Below are 16,644 nucleotides of genomic sequence, written 5' to 3' on the forward strand. Positions count from 1 at the left end.
CATCCTCAGCACTGATGGGTTTGATGTGCTCCTGACCACACTCAGGGCCCTGTATGGTAATGGTCTGTGGTTGTGTCTCCCTTTCCGACAAGCCTGTGAGGCTCCAGAAGGCAGGGCGTGTCCTGCTGCTCTCTGCACACTCAGAACGGAGCACCCGGAACACAGCACACCAGCTACGGCTTGTGTTGGAATATGAATATACACATGTGTTCTCTCCCTCCCCAACTAGACTGCAGGCTCTAACAGAGCTGGGGCTGTGCCTTTTGAGCTTTGCTTCTAGTATATTTCCCACCTTAGGGTCCTTTTATGGGCTGAATTGTGCTCACCCACCCACCTCCCAAATCATATGTTGAAGCCCTAACTCCCTTCCTCATATTCCTCAGAATGTGACTATATTTGTAGACAGGGACTTTAAATCACCCCACCCAGACCCTGGACCCACTCAGGGTTCCTGAACTGCCAGTTTTCAGAGCAAAGACGAGTCCTACCAGGGATGGTGTTGTCCAACAGAAATCCCAGAAATCCACCAACAAACATGCCCGTGGTCAGCAGCACCTGGATGACTTGGTCCAGCTGGAGAATCCCTAGAGTGGAGACAAAAGTGACAGCAATTAAAAAGTGGGCTGGGCAGGTGGGATGCATGAGACAAGTGCTCGGGCCTGGTGCACTGGGAAGACCCAGAGGAATCGGGTGGAGAGGGAGGTGGGAGGGGGGATCGGGATTGGGAATACATGTAAATCCATGGCTGATTCATATCAATGTATGACAAACCCACTGGAAAAAAAAAAATAATAATAATTAAAAAAAAAAAAAGTGGGCTGGGGATCTTAACAGAGATTTTCCCAAAGAAGATGTCCAGTTGACCGACGGGTACATGAAAGGTGTTCAACATCACAGATATCAGGGAAATGCAAATCAAAACCACAGTGACATACCATCTCACACATGTGAGGATGGCTTTTACCAAAAAGGACTGAGAAGTGCTGGCAAGGATGTGGAAAAATAGAAACCCTTACACATCATTGATGGAACTGTAAATTAGTGCAGCCATATGGAAAAAAGCATGGATGTTCCTTAAAAATTTTTAAATAGAACTACCATATGACCCAGGAATTCCACTTCTGGGTATTTATTCAAAGAAAATGAAAACACCAACTCAAAAAGATACATGCACAGCCACATTCACAGTAGCATTATTTACAACAGCCAAGATATGGAAACAACCTGAGTGTTCATCAATGGATGAGCAACTAAAGAAAATGTGGTGTATATTTACAACGGATATTATCCAGCCATAAGAAAAGAATGAAATGTCGCTATTTGCACAACATGGATGGCCCTTTAGGGCATTATGCTGTGAAATAAATCAGAGAGAAAGACAAATATGTATGATCTCACTTATTATATGTAGACTCTTTAAACAAAATAAAAACTCATAGAAAAAGAGATCAGATTTGCAGTTACCAGAGGCGGGAAGTGGGAAAAGGAGGTGCTGGAGGAGGGTGATCCAAAGGTACACACTTCCAGTTATGAGATAAGTAAGTATGAGGGGTGTAATGTACAACATGAAAACTATGGTTGACGCTGCTGTATGTTAACCATACAGTTGTTAGCAAAATACACCCTAAGAGTTCTCATTACAAGGGGAGAATTTTTTCCTTTTTCCCCACTTCTTTTTCTTGTATCTATGTGAGATGATGGGTGTTAACTAGACTCATTATGGTCATCATTTCACAACGTATGTACATCCAAACTTTATGCTGTATACCTGGAGCTCATACAGTGAGGTATGCCAGTTATATCTCAACAAAACTGGAAATAAGTAATGGCGATGTAAGGTACAACATGGTGACTATAGTTAATTTAAAGGAAGTGACAGGAATTCCCGGGGACCAAGGGTCCCCCCTCAAGCTCTGCCCCTGGAATGGTCACAGTCTAGAGGATGGACAATCACCTGTGTGGAGCCTCTCTGGGTTCTTGTTCACCCAGTTGGGAATGGCAAGCCCACAGAAGATGGAGAAGCCGAAGATGAAGAGGTTTCTGGATGAGTTCAAGTCCACGTGCTGCAGGAGAGGGGCCCGGAGCCATCAGCACCTGTACTGAATACCAAGCACCCCTCCAAAGTGCCCCCTGCTCACCCATCACTGGAGGTAGGAGGGGGACGTTGGATTCTGAGGGCACAGGCTCTCAGCCAAGTCCCAACTCCCCCTTGACCCTGGGAGCTGAGTGGTTTGGATAATCCAATCCAAAAGGATGCAATTTTGTTTTTCAGAAGTTTGGATGTTCCTGGTTACTTCTTCCTTCCATTTGGGGCCGGTGCATTTACTGGGACTAGAGGATTCCCTTCTCCTCCCTTGTCCCCGCCCTGTTCCATTCATCTCCATCCCCGTGGGCTCCTCTCAGGAGATGCAATGCTGCTGCTTTTCTAAGGGTGCCTCGCCTCACCTGGAGATTGGAAATCCCCACGGCAGTGATGACCCCGAACATCACCAGGAACATGCCTCCGATCACGGGTGTTGGGATGGTGGCAAATGCAGCCCCGATCTTCCCAAATATGCCCATCAGGAGCAGCACACAGCCTGCGACGACAATCACCATCCTGCTTCCTACCTGCAGCACTCAGGGGAAAGGGGTACAGACAGTGGCTGAGCTCCAGCCAGGACACATGCCCTGGAGACCTCTGCCCTCTTCCTGGGGAATCACAAACAACAGCTCTAGGGGACCTGCAGGAGGATCCCCCTCTACTCCCACATGGGGCTAGGGAAAGGATGAGGGTGTGGCCTTGGGTCCCGGCCTCTTTCCCCACCTCTCCTCTCTGCTGCTCTCATACCTATCTTCAAGTCCTGACTCCAGTGCTCCTTCTCTGGGCAGTTTTTTGCAAAGAAGTGGCATGAAGTCTCTTTTGCGAAGGAGTGGCCCAATGCTTAAGAATGGGGTTTGAGAGCCAGTTCCAACTCTGCCTCTAACTAGCTGTGTGACTTTATGAATGTTATCTAATCTCTCCAAATATCAGCCTCCAAATTTATCAGGTGGAATTAATTATACTTCACAAGCTCATTTTAGGAGGCCAGCAGGACCCTGGCATTACCGAAGCCAGATAAGGACGCTACAAGCAGAGACAGTACAGGTGACCCTTGAACAATGATTCTGAACCATGTGGGTTCCTGTACATGCAGATGTTTTTCAACAGTAAACACTGCAGCACCAAATAATCCATGGTAGGCTGACTCTGTGAATGTGGAACCACAGATATGATGGACCCACGGATACCGAGGGACCACATGCGCAAAGATCCAACTATAAGTTATACAAGGATTTTTGACTGCGAGGAGGGTTGGTGCACCTAATCCCACCCCATTTCCCATATTGTTCAAGGGTCAACTGTACAGGCCAATATCCTTGATGAATATAGATACAAAAACTATCAACAAAATATTAGCAAGCCAAATTTAACAGCACATTAAAAGGATCGTACACCGTGATCAAATGGGGATTTATCTCTGGGATGCAAGGATGTCTCGACATATGCAAATCAATAAATGTGATATACCACATTAATAGAATGAAAGATAAAAATATATGATCATCTCAATAGATGCAGAAAAAGCACTGGACAAAACTGAACATCCTTTCTTGATTAAAAAAAAAACTTTCAACAAATCAAATATAGAAAGAATGTACCTAAAGGCATATATAAAAAGCCCACAACTAACATCATACTCAGTGCTGAAAGGTGGGAAACTTTTCTTCTAAGATCAAATCAGAAACAAGACTAGGGTGACAAGTCTCACCACTCCTATTCAACACATTACTGGAAGTCACAGCCATAGGAACCAGGTAACATAACGAAATAAAAGGCATCCAAATAAAAAAAGTAGAAGTAAAATTATCTTTACTTGCAGATGATATGATCTCATATGTAGAAAATCCTAAAGACTCCACTAAGAAATTGTTAGAACTAATCAGTGAATTCAGTAGAGTTACAGGATAGAAAATCAACACACAGAAATGTCACATTTTTCTACACTAATAATAAAACATCTGAAAAAGAAAGAAAACATACCCATTCATAATAGCATCAAAAACAATAAAATATTTAAGAATGAATTTAAAGAAGGAGGTGAAAACTATAAGATTTTGATGAAAGAAATTGAAGAAGACACAAATAAATGCAAAGGTATATTATGTCATGACTTGAAGAATTAGTATATTATTAAATGTCCATATTACTGAGGTCATCTACAGATTCATTGCAATCCCTATCAAATTTCCAACAGCATTTTTACAGGAATAGAAAAAAAATCCTAAATGCTTATATATAGTAGTATAGTGTCAGTTGTTCAGTTGTGTCCAACTCTTTGCAACCCCATGGACTGTAGCCCACCGGTATCCTCTATCCATGGAATTCTCCAGGCAAGACTACTGGAGTGGATAGCCATTCCCTTCTCCAGGTGATCTTCCCAACCCAGGGATCAAACCTAGATCTCCTGCATTGCAGGGGGATTCTTTACCATCTGAGCCACCAGGGAAGCCCCCTAAAATGCTTATGTAAGCACAAAAGATGCCAAATAGCCAAAGCAATCCTGAAAAAGAAAAATAAAGCTGGAGCCATCTCAATTCCTGATTTCAAACTATACTACAAAACTATAGTAATCCGAACAGTATGGTTCTAGCATAAAAATAGACACATACACCAAGGGGGCAGAACTGAGAGCCCACAGATAAGTCCATGCATACATGGGCAATGCTTGACAGGGCTTCCCAGGGTGCAAGTTTCATCCCTCATCCTGGAACGAAGATCCCACACGCCATGTGGCCCAGCCAAAATGCAAAAAACCAAAGAAACAAACAAAAACATTAAAAAGATACTCCAGGATAGTTTATTTTGTAGGAATAAAAAGCTGTGAAGATCTGTTGCACAGCATTGTGGATACACTTAATAGTACTGAACTGTACACTTCAAAAATATTAAGATGGTAGATTTTATGTTATGTGTCTTTTACCACAATTTTTAAAAATTTTAAGATACTCCAATGTCAACAACTTGAAGTCCGTTAGTGCACTGATAGAGTAGTAGATTCTACCTTTGCTTATTTTTCTTCCCAGCTTAAGAGCACAGTGACCACTGACTGACACCTGGTGGTTGGTGAAGGTTTATACGGTCAGTGAGGACCAGCAGTGGGACAACCAGGGCACCAGTCATGTCCTCTGGCTACATGGAGTGGCTGAAGGGCATGCCCCTGCTATACAGGGCCTAACAAAACATGGTCCACTGGAGAAGGGAATAGCAAACCACTTCACTATTCTTGCCTTGAGGACCCCATGAGCACAATTTATTTAACTGACTTCATAAGAAAACATGTGATAAGAATTTACCACATCAGCAGGCCTCCCTCGCCTGCCCGCTGCATCTCTTAAAATTATCCTATATTAATAAATCTACTTCTTGCCTATCAAAAGAAAAAGAGTTTACCACACCAAAGGAAACTTCTGTTTTGTTTATAACCCTAACAATGAACTGTGGGAACTAAGCATGAAGCTAAGCACAATATATCAACTTGTCAGGTTCAACCAATGCCCTTTGGATATACTGATGATCTCATAAATGGCAGGTCATCCAAAATCCTACCACCACAGTATTTACCATGCAACCCTGGGCCTCTTTTGGTCTCAGGATTGACATCTGAGCTGGAAGCTACAACACCCTAGAGAAGTGATGGGAGGTCTCTGACCTTCAACCTAATTCCTCCCCCCACGCCACCACCTGTCCCCCACTTCCCACCCCACCAACTAGGAGAGAACCAAGAACTAGTGAAAGGCAAAGGAGAAAAGGAAAGATATACCCATCTGAATGCATAGTTCCAAAGAATAACAGGGAGAGATAAGAAAGCCTTCCTAAGTGAACAATGCAAGCAAATAGAGGAAAACAAAAGAATGGGAAAGACTAGAGATCTCTTCAAGAAAATTAGAGATACCAAGGGAATATTTCATACAAAGATGGGCACAATAAAGGACAGTATGGACCTAATAGACACAGAAGATATTAAGAAGAGGTGACAAGAATACACACTTCTATACAAAAAAGAACTTAATGGCCCAGATAACCACAAAGCGGTGATCACTCATCTAGAGCCAGACATCTTGGAGTGTGAAGTCAAGTGGGCCTTAGGAAGCATCACTGCGAACAAAGTTAGTGGAGGTGAAGGAATTCCAGCTGAGTGATTTCAAATCCTAAAAGATGATGCTGTTAAAGTGCCACACTCAGTATGCCAATATTTGGAAAACTCAGCAGTGGCCACAGGACTGGAAAAGGTCAGTTTTCATTCCAATCCCAAAGAAGGGCAATGCCAAAGAATGTTCAAACTACTGCACAAAATTGCACTCATTTCACACACACACAAAGTAATGCTCAAAATTCTCCAAGCCAGGCTTCAACAGTACGTGAACCGTGAACTTCCAAATACACAAGTTGGATTTAGAAAAGACAGAGGAACCAGAAACCAAGTTGCCAACATCCATTGGATCACAGAAAAAGCAAGAGAATTCCAGAAAAACATCTACTTTTGCTTCATTGACTATGCTAAAGCCTTTGTGTGGATCACAAAAAACTGTGGAAAATTCTTAAAGATACAGAAATACCAGACCACCTTACCTGCCTCCTGAGAAAACTGTATGCAGGTCAAGAAGCATTAGTTAGAACCGGACATAGAAGAACGGACTAGTTCCAAATCGGGAAACGTGTACATCAAGGCTGTATATTGTCACCTTGCTTATTTAACTTATATGCAGAGTACATGATGCGAAATGCTGGGCTGGGTGAAGCAAAAGCTGGAATCAAGATTGCCGAGAGAATTATCAATAACCTCAGATTTGCAGATGACACCACCTTATTGCAGAAAGCAAAGAGGAATTAAAGAGCCTCTTGATGAAAGTGAAAGAGGAGAGTGAAAAAGTTGGCTTAAAACTTAACATTCAAAAAACGAAGATCATGGTATCTGGTCCCAACACTTCATGGCAAATAGATGGGGAAACAATGGAAACAGTGACAGACTTTATTTTCTTGGACTCCAAAATCAATGCAGATGGTGACTGCAGCCATGAAATTAAAAGATGCTTGCAACATGGAAGAAAAGCTATGACCAACCTAGACAGCATATTAAAAAGCAGAGACATTATTTTGCCCACAAAAGTCTTTATAGCCAAAGCTATGGTTTTTCCAGTAGTCATGTATGGATGTGAGAGTTGGATCATAAAGAAGGCTGAATGCCAAAGAACTGATGCTTTTGAACTGTGGTGTTGGAGAAGACTCTTGAGAGTCCCTTGGACTGCAAGGAGATCAAACCAGTTAATCCTAGAGGAAATCAACCCTGAATATTCATTAGAAGGGTTGATACTGAAGCTGAAGCTCCCATACTTTGGCCACCTGATGCAAAGAATGGACTCATTGGAAAAGACCCTGATGCTGGGAAAGATTGAAGACAGGAGGAGATGAAGATTGAAGACAGAGGACGAGAGGGTTGGATGGCATCACTGACTAAACGGACATGAGTTTCAGTAAGTTCTGCGAGATGGTGAAGGACAGGGAAACCTGGCGTGCTGCAGTCTGGGGGTCACAAAGAATCGGACATGACTGAGCGACTGTCACCCTGCTTGTTTACCTTATATGAAGAGTATATCATGCGAAATGCCAGGCTGGATGAAGCACAAGCTGGAATCAAGATTGCCAGGGGAAATATTAATAACCTCAGATACGCAGATGACACCACCCTTATGGCCAAAAGGGATGAGCTAAAAAGCCTCTTGCTGAAAGTGAAAGAGGAGAGTGAAAAAGTTGGCTTAAAACTCAACATTCAGAAAACTAAGATCATGGCATCCGGTCCCATCACTTTATGGCAAATAGTTGGGGAAACAATAGAAACAGTGAGAGACTTTATTTTGCGGGGCTCCAAAATCACTGCAGATAGTGGCTGCAGCCATGAAATTAAAAGACGCTTGCTCCTTGGAAGAAAAGCTATGACCAACCTAGACAGCATATTAAAAAGCAGAGACATTACTTTAACAACAAAGGTCCATCTTGTCAAAGCAACGGTTTTTCCAGTAGTCATGTATGGATGTGAGAGTTGGGCTATACAGAAAGCTGAGCACTGAAGAATTGATGCTTTTGAACTGTGGTGTTGGAGAAGACGCTTGAGAGTCCCTTGGACTGCAAGGAGATCAAACCAGTCCATCCTAAAGGAAATCAGTCCTGAATCTTCATTGGAAGGACTGATGCTGAAGCTGAAACTCCAATACCTTGGCACCTGATACAAAGAACCAACTCATGGAAAAGACCCCAATGCTGGGAAAGATTGAAGGCAGGAGGAGAAGAGGACTACAGAGGATGAGATGGTTGGATGGCATCACCGACGTGATGGACATGAGTTTGGGTAGGCGCCAGGAGTGGTGATGGACACTGGGAAGCCTGGTGTGCTGTCATCCATGGGGTCACAAAGATTCGGATATGACTGAGCAACCGAACTGAGCTGTAGTCCATGGCGTTGCAAAGGGTAGGATATGACTGAGCAACCGAACAACTGGATTTGTAGCCTGCTCATGTACCTTTCCGGAGAAGGCAATGGCAACCCACTCCAGTACTCTTGCCCAGACAATCCCATGGACGGAGAAGCCTGGTAGGCTGCGGTCCATGGGGTCGCTAAGAGTCGGACACGACTGAGTGCTTTCACTTTCACTTTTCACTTTCATGCCTTGGAGAAGGAAATGGCAAATCACACCAGTATTCTTACCTGGAGAATCCCAGGGACGGGAGCCTGGTGGGCTCCCATCTATGGGGTCCCACAGAGTTGGACACAACTGAAGTGACTTAGCAGCAGCAGCAGCATGTACCTTTCTGCCCTGCTCCTTCCCTCTAGTCTAAACAGCCTTAGTTCAGAAAAGAGAAAGTTAGTTCAGAAATGATACATCAAAAAAATTTTTGTTCCGTTTATTGAGTATAATTTTCTGTTCTGCATGATATTTGCTTCATTTAGCAGGAAAAATTGTTGCTGCTTTATACTCATGTAACCCATTCTTGTTATATTTCTGTGTGGGTCAGTGATCCTCATTCCTTTCACTTGCACTAAAGGTTTGGAAACTTTGGGAAAATATCCAAGAGTCCATGGTGTCAGTTCACATGGTACTTGCTCCAGGCTCTGCTGTTGCTCACATTTTAGCTCCCACTGTGGACCCGAGGTCATGCAGATACAGAGGTGGATAGGTCTGAGAGAGCGATTAGAAAATGCAGGGAGGGGAAGTGGATAGCGGGCTCTGTATTCTCCAAAGCTGACTTCACTTGTTCTGGGAAACACCGCACTTCTGCACTGAAGCAGACAGGAAAGCAACATTGTAATACTATTCTTTTCAAGCCTTTCTTAGAAAGCACCATCTTGAAGAATTTGTGCTGAACTTAGGGGGCTTTGCTGTGGAAAACGGGAGCCCCCAAAGAGATTTTAAGTAGGGACTAATTTAATTGGATTCTAGGAAGATCCTTGGGCAGCCACGTGGCAGCTAGATGAGAGATGGGCAAGATCCTGGGAAGGGACAGTTAGGGATGCTACTGCGTTCAGGTGAGAGATGATTGATCAAGCTGTAGTCCTGCTTGGAGAAAAGCGGACAGGATGGCCACAGGCACCCAGAGAAAACAGAATCCACTGTGAGGGGTACAGGACAGAGATGACAAAGATTCACTGGGACAAGCTTTACAAGGAGGAGAAGTAAGAACGGGGCATGGACTGAACATCACAGAGGTCACGCTGAGTGAGAGGTACCTGTTGGACATGCAGGTACAGGAGACCACAACCAAGAAGGTCAAGAACAGTAAGCAGAATGAGGCTCCTCAAAGATGTCCACATCCTGATCCCAAAACTCACATGGAAAAAGGGACTTAAGGATTTTGAGATGGAGAGAGTATCCTGAATTACCCAGGTGGGCCCAATCTAATTACACATACCCACATAAACAGATAATCTTTCCCAGGTGTAGTCAAAGGGAGACGTGACAGAGGAAGAAAGGTCAGAGAGATGCAATGTTGCTGGCTTTAAGATGGGGGAAAGGGGCCATAACCAAGGATGTGGGGAGCCTCTAGATGATGGAAAAAGCAAGGCAATGGATTCTACCCTGGAGCCTCCAGGCAGGAACGTAGCCTTGCTAATACCTTTACTGTAGTCCTGTGAGACCTGTGTTGGAGTTCTGACCTCCAGATTGGTAAGATAATAAATTTGGGTTGTTGAAAGCCACTAAGTTTGTGGTAATTTGTTGCAGCAGCAGTAAGAGACTAAGACATGGGTGACAGATCCAGGTACTTAGCCTGCACACCCACCCCCACCCCCGTCCCCCACACACACCTATGGACCTCTGTCTGCAGCCTTACCCTGGTGATGCCCAGCGCGCCCACATTCTCACTGTAGGAGGTGGTACCGTTCCCTGTCCCCCAGGCTCCTGCCAGCAGGCAGCCCAGGCCCTCGATGCCGATGCCTCGGTTGATGGCGTGCTTCGGAGGGGGTGGCACCCCCACCAGGCGGGCACAGGCATAATAATCGCCTATTGACTCCACCATTGAGGAGATGACGCCTGCGCTGATCCCAAAGACCCCAGCCAGGCTGACGGTGGGGAGGCCCCACTGTCCTGAAAATCCAATGCAGAGGGAATATTAACCCAGAAGACAACAAGTTACTGGACCCCCAAATAATTTCTTTCTGAGAGGATTCTCCGGAAGGCTTTAAAAACTGGGCAACACGTCTTCCAGCCCCACAACTGTCCTGAGACTTTGTCTTGAACCCCTGCTTACCCATGCCTCCCTGGGGGTAGGTCAGATGCCCTGACCTTGAGCTCCCAGGGCACACAAAGAACGAGCACCCCGGCCTTTTCCCAGGAAGGCCCTGAAGCATTCTGAAGTCAAGATACTTACTCAGGGAGGCGCTAGCTCCCTAGTCCATGAGGCCACCCCTGCCTATCACTGCTGAAACGTGCTTATTCACACAACCTGAGCCAAGAACTGCAGGGAAAGGAGACAAAAGAGGCCTAAGCGATGGCCTTGACCTCCAGCCCAGAAATGTTCTCCTTCAGTCTCGAGCCTCCCTTGTGTGGGACCCTCCAAGTCCAGGAGACCCAGATGCTGGCTAGAGGTCAGGTTCCTCTGTGCTTTTCCCACCCACAGGCTATTGTCAGATCCCTTGGAGAAGATTCTCCACCCACCACCCACTCTGGTGCCCTGAGCCCCATGGACAGACCTAAGAAGCGTGTGTCCCAGGCAATAAGGGCCCAGTGCTCTCATTACCTGGGTAAGGGAAGCGAAACCACGGAGCCTGGCTCAGGACGTTGCCTCTGGTGTCAGTGCGGGCCAGGTACCCGTAGGCTGTGGGCGCTGACGGGAGGGCGTCGGTGACTGTGAGCGCGAAGCAGAGCAGCCACGAGATGCAGAGCCCCAGCAGTACCTGCGGAAGGGAGGTACCCTTCACACCTGGCCCCACTCCCTGCCCCGGTCCACACCTCCCAGCAGGGCTGGGCAAAGGAGAGAATTCAGGAAACCTCTTCAAAAGGAGGAAGTGTTGGATTAGGATCCCTTCCAGTGACAACAGAAATCTGCCGTGTCAGTGGATGAGTAACTCAGTAAAGGAACACAGACAATAAACCATAGGGAGACCTTATGCCAGGTAGAGGCAGAAATGTCTAGGAAAGTAGACAAGGCCTGGGTCAGAAGGACTGCAAGCTGACTCCCTTTCTGCTGTTTGCTGGTCACGTGACTTGCTTCAAACTCCCTGAGGCTCAGTTTGCTCATCTGTACAATGGAATTTCAGCCATTGCTCTGCAGAGCCTGAAGCAGGATTTCTTAAAGTGGGGTCCTCAGATATGTTGATTGTTAATCTCTGGTGGTAGAACCCCAGACATCTGTATTTTTAGCAACGTTCCCAAGTGAATCTTATGCACACTGAAGTTTTGAACCACTGGCCTACAGGGTTGTGGAAGGATCAATGAGATCACTATATGGAAGTATCTTTTTTACGATGCAGAATGTCGTTCATAGGTGAATTAAACCTGAAAACACCTTTATGGGGTTGGCAAATGTGCCTGCTTGACAGAATGGAACAAATTCAACAGAGAAGGCTCTGAAAAAGGAGGCACCATCTGAATCATCCAGGAACCAATGAGAAAGAATCTAAGCATCTTGGCCCTTCGTTTTGCACCCATAGTGGTGATCCTGGCTATCTCCCCCAGGGCCATGTTCTGAGGACGTCCCGGCAAACATAAGGAAGCTGTCCCACACTGGCAACCACTGTAGCAACCTGGGGCGAGCTATCTGCTCCTGCAGGAGAGAAACATTGAGGGAGGAGCTGCAGGGCATCAAGCCAATGCTCCTACCACCCACGGGCAGAGTGGGGAGGAGCAGTTAGGGGAGGCCGAGGAGTAGAGGCCACTGCAGGTGGAGAGCATTTGACTTGAGGCCCATCTGGATGAGCAGGAGGCTGCTCCTCACTCTCCAAGTGAGACAGCTAAGGATGGTGGCGGGTGGGGAGTGCTTCTTACAGGGAAGACCTGAAACAGGTAGAGCTTAGAGGTGTGACACTTCTTCTCTCGTCCATAAATGGGCACGGGCACTGCGATGTTTTTCAGGTACTGAGAAAACAGCACGATGAGGAAGATGGTCCTGAAACAGAAACAAACCACACCCAACCTGGTGAGCTGGGGCTCATCCAGAGCGAGGATCCAGGAAGCTGGGCCACTGTGTGTTTCTGGGTCTGGGGAGCAGGGACTGTGCTAGGAGGGCCCTCATCTAGGCCCTGCTCTGCATCCTGCCAGCTGGGAACAGGTGGGCGGGTCCCTTTCAGAGGCTGCAGGTGGCTGAAGAGAAAGAGTGGGCAGAGGACTACTATTCCTTGGGACCTGAGAAATGAGCATGACAGCTGCATAGATCCAGACTGGAGCCAAAAACCATCTTTTCTCCCACATGGTCCTGCAGGCCCTTGAGGTCAGAGTGAATGAACACATCCATCTGTTGTTGCCAAATTCCTCCAAAGCTCTGTTTAAATGTTGAGGGCCTCTTCTCCACCCCACTCCTAAGCCTTCCTGACACTCTTCCCCGCCATCTCCATCCCCCACAAGCTGGCTGTCACTGCCCCATCCCCTGAACAAGCTTGACACTCTGGGACCCTCAACACTCTCTCCTGGTGTCACAGGTACTTGGACTCAAGTCTTAACCCTCTGCTAAACTACCAAATGCTTGAGAGCTGGGCCATGTCTCTGTACCCTTCCCAGGAGCTGGAGGTGTACAAATATTTGCTCAGTGAAAGCCTAGGAGGCAAGGGACGGGTAGCATCAGCCATCTGTGAACCCTGCACTAAGTATGTTTATACACTGCCTATGGTGAACTCATTGTCTGTGAGGATTAATAACAAATAAATAGTAATAATACATCCTAAATAGCCATGTCACTGCTTTTTAAGGTATTATAATGTACATGAACTAGAGAGCCTCTTGATGAGGATGAAAGAGGAGAGTGAAAAAGTCAGCTTAAAACTCAATATTAAAAAAATTAAGATCATGGCATCTGGTCCCATCACTTCATGGCAAATAGAAGGGGGAATTGTGGAAGCAATGACAGATTTCCTCTTCTTGGGCTCTAAAATCACTTCAGATGGTGACAGCAGCCATGAAATCAGAAGACAATTGCTTCTTGGCAGGAGAGCTATGACAAAACTAGACAGTGTGTTAAAAAGCAAAGACATCATTTTGCTGACAAAGGTCCATCTAGTCAAAACTATGGTCTTTCCAGTAGTCATATGGGTGTGAGAGCTGGACAATAAAGAAGGCAGAGTGCTGAAGAATTGATGCTTTTGAACTGTGGTGCTGGAGAAGATTCTTGAGAGTCCCTTGGAAAGCAAGGAGATCAAACCAGTCAATCTTAAAGGAAATCAACCCTGAACACTCTTTGGAAGGACTGATGCTGAAGCTGAAGCTTCAATACTTTGGCCACCTGACGCAAACAGCTGACTCACTGGAAAAGACTCTGACGCTGGGAAAGATTGAAAGCAGAAGGAGAAGAGGGTAACAGAGGATGACATGGTTGGATGGCATCACCTATTCAATGGACATGACCTTGGGCAAACTCCAGGAGATGGTGATGGACAGGGAAGCCTGGCATGTTGCAGTCCATGGGGTCACGAAGAGTTGGACACGACTTGGTCTCTTAACAACAACAAATGTTCATGAAAGTACTTGTAAACCACCCGAGCTTGCCAATATCCAGGACTCACTCTTTATATTGGGTAACCTTCCTCTAGAGGGAACTCAAATGGCCCTCCCACCCCAGAGGGTACTTACGTGACAGCAATCCCCCAGTGGATCCCCGCGTTGTCGCCCGCAGAATCGAAGAGAGGCAGGGCCACCAGGGAGATTGTGGGAGCAATGGTCAAGGGGCCAATGAAGCGCATGAGGAAGCCAATGAGGCCAGAGAAGCCGACCAGCATCTGGACACAGGAGGCAACCATGACGGCTCCCTGCAGCTGAAAAGGAAGAGTGGGGCTCATCGACTGAGAGCCCGCGGCGGGGCGGGGCCTGCGGCGGGGCAGGGCCTCAGGCCTGCCCAGGCCTCCGGGATCGGCGGTACCTTCGGAGGCAGGGCATGGGGCAAGGCTGGACCCCAAAGGAACCCACGGAAGGCGAGCTCTGACCTCACTCCTCTCTCCAGCCCTCTATTGCCAACTGTCTGTTGGACATTTTCACCTTATGTGAAGTTTTTCAGAAAGTAGACTTCAAGATTATCTGTTGATCAGGGTGATAATGCTGACGACTTGTAATACTGGTGTTACCCAGTAGTGTATTGACCGTCTTGCTGCTTTACTTTTCTCTGTTTGCCTACTTTCTGTCGCAGAGGCTGGCAGAGGGGACAGAGAGTGAATTGTTGAGCTTCTGTGGGCTGTCCAGGCTCAGTCAAAACTTTTCCAGACAAGATGGGAACAAATGAGCTTGCCCATGTTCTAATAAAACTCCACGGACAGGCCCTGAAATTTGTATTTTGTACAATTTGGACTTGTCGTAAAATATTATTCTTCTTTGATTTTTTTTCCAGCCATTTAAATTATAAAACCATTTTTAGCTTGCGGGCCATTCAAAAAACAAACAGAAGACAGGCAACCGGCCAAATTTGACTCATAGGCTGTAGTTTGCCAACCGCTGAGCTATGGGACTCATTAAGTTTATTTCTCTGTTTTTACTTTACTTATTTGGGTGTTATACATTCTTTTTTATCCCTTGCTTTGAAGTCTGATTTCCCAGAAAAGAAAGAAGTCTGATTCCTGCTTTATTTTGATTAGTGTTAATATAGTATATTCCTCTCCATCTATTTACTTTTAAGCTACATGTATCTTTATATTTAAAGCAGGTTTCTAGAGAAAGACAAATATAATATGATATCACTTATATGTAGATGTTTTTTAAAAGGGTACAAATGAACTTATTTACAAAACAGAAATAGAGTCACAGATGTAGCAAACAAGCTTATGGTTATCAGGGGATAAGAGAGGAGGGGTAATTAGAAGACTGAGGATGACATATCCTGAGGATGACATTACTATATATAAAACAGATAACTAATAAAGACCTGCTGTATAGCATAGGAAACACGACTCAGTACTCTGTAACGGTCTATACATATGAGAAAAGAATCTAAAAGGAGTGGATATATGTATATGTATAACTGATTCACTTTGCTGTACATCTGAAACTAACACAACAGTGTAAATCAACTCTACTCCAATAAAAGTTTTTAAAAATCAAAGTAGGTTTCATCTGGACAACATATGGTGGGGTCTTATTTTTTGATCCACTCTGACAATCTCTGGTCTTTTAATCAGTGCATTTAGAGCAATGATGTTTAAAGTAATTATTGATCTAGTTGGCTTAATATCCACCATATCCATTACTGTTTTCTATTTGTTGCCCTTGTTCCTCACTTCTTTTTTTGTCTTCTACTCTTTGTTTTTGTCTTCTACTCTTTTTCTGCCTTTGGTGGTTTTAACTGAGATTTCTATATGACTCCATTTTCTCTCCTTTCTTAGCATAACTATTATCCATTGTTTTCCCTTTAGTGGTTTCCCTAGAGTTTGCAATAAACATTTACAGTGAACTCAAGTCCACTTTCAAATAACACTATACTACTTCATGAGTCGCATGAATAACTTATAGTTACAAAACAATCCTAATTTCTCCCACCTAGCCATTTTATCATTGCTGTCATTCATTTCACTTATAGATAAGCATACACAAGTATACACAATTTTTTAAACTACCCTAATACCAGAAGGTGAAGTTTAAATTGGTGTAACGTGTTGAAACCTGAGCTTGCCATCTCTTCCCTATCATCATTTTCTTAAAACACAATCACTATTTACCTTTCCTTTCTATTATTTCTTATCTCCCAGAAAGTAATGACATGACTATTGGTCCTATATTTGCCTCACTTTCATTTGTGGCTACTATTGTGATGTAGAGTGGGACTGCTAACCATTGGTGGTTTCAAGACTTGAGATGTGTGTAAACAAATATAACCCAGTGAAACATGGAAAAATCTACCTTGAATTCCAATAGGCTAGCTCAGTGAATTAAACCAATCCA

General features: G+C 45.1%; 1 protein-coding gene across 2 annotated transcripts in view; it reads right to left on the minus strand.

Moving 5' to 3' along the window:
• Window positions 1-16,644, minus strand: part of LOC122438673 (solute carrier family 23 member 2-like) — a 57,365-nt gene that overhangs the window by 1,575 nt on the left and 39,146 nt on the right. For both annotated transcript variants that reach the window (XM_043463785.1, XM_043463786.1), the window contains exons 5-11: window positions 14,353-14,534; window positions 12,559-12,679; window positions 11,312-11,468; window positions 10,406-10,659; window positions 2,446-2,610; window positions 1,955-2,063; window positions 489-584 (exon numbers count right to left, since the gene is read on the minus strand). In XM_043463785.1, the coding sequence (XP_043319720.1) occupies window positions 489-584; window positions 1,955-2,063; window positions 2,446-2,610; window positions 10,406-10,659; window positions 11,312-11,468; window positions 12,559-12,679; window positions 14,353-14,534 (1,084 nt within the window). The remainder of the gene's footprint in view (window positions 1-488; window positions 585-1,954; window positions 2,064-2,445; window positions 2,611-10,405; window positions 10,660-11,311; window positions 11,469-12,558; window positions 12,680-14,352; window positions 14,535-16,644) is intronic.

Source organism: Cervus canadensis, chromosome 3 (genome assembly GCF_019320065.1).
Source record: "Cervus canadensis isolate Bull #8, Minnesota chromosome 3, ASM1932006v1, whole genome shotgun sequence".
NCBI lineage: Eukaryota > Metazoa > Chordata > Mammalia > Artiodactyla > Cervidae > Cervus > Cervus canadensis.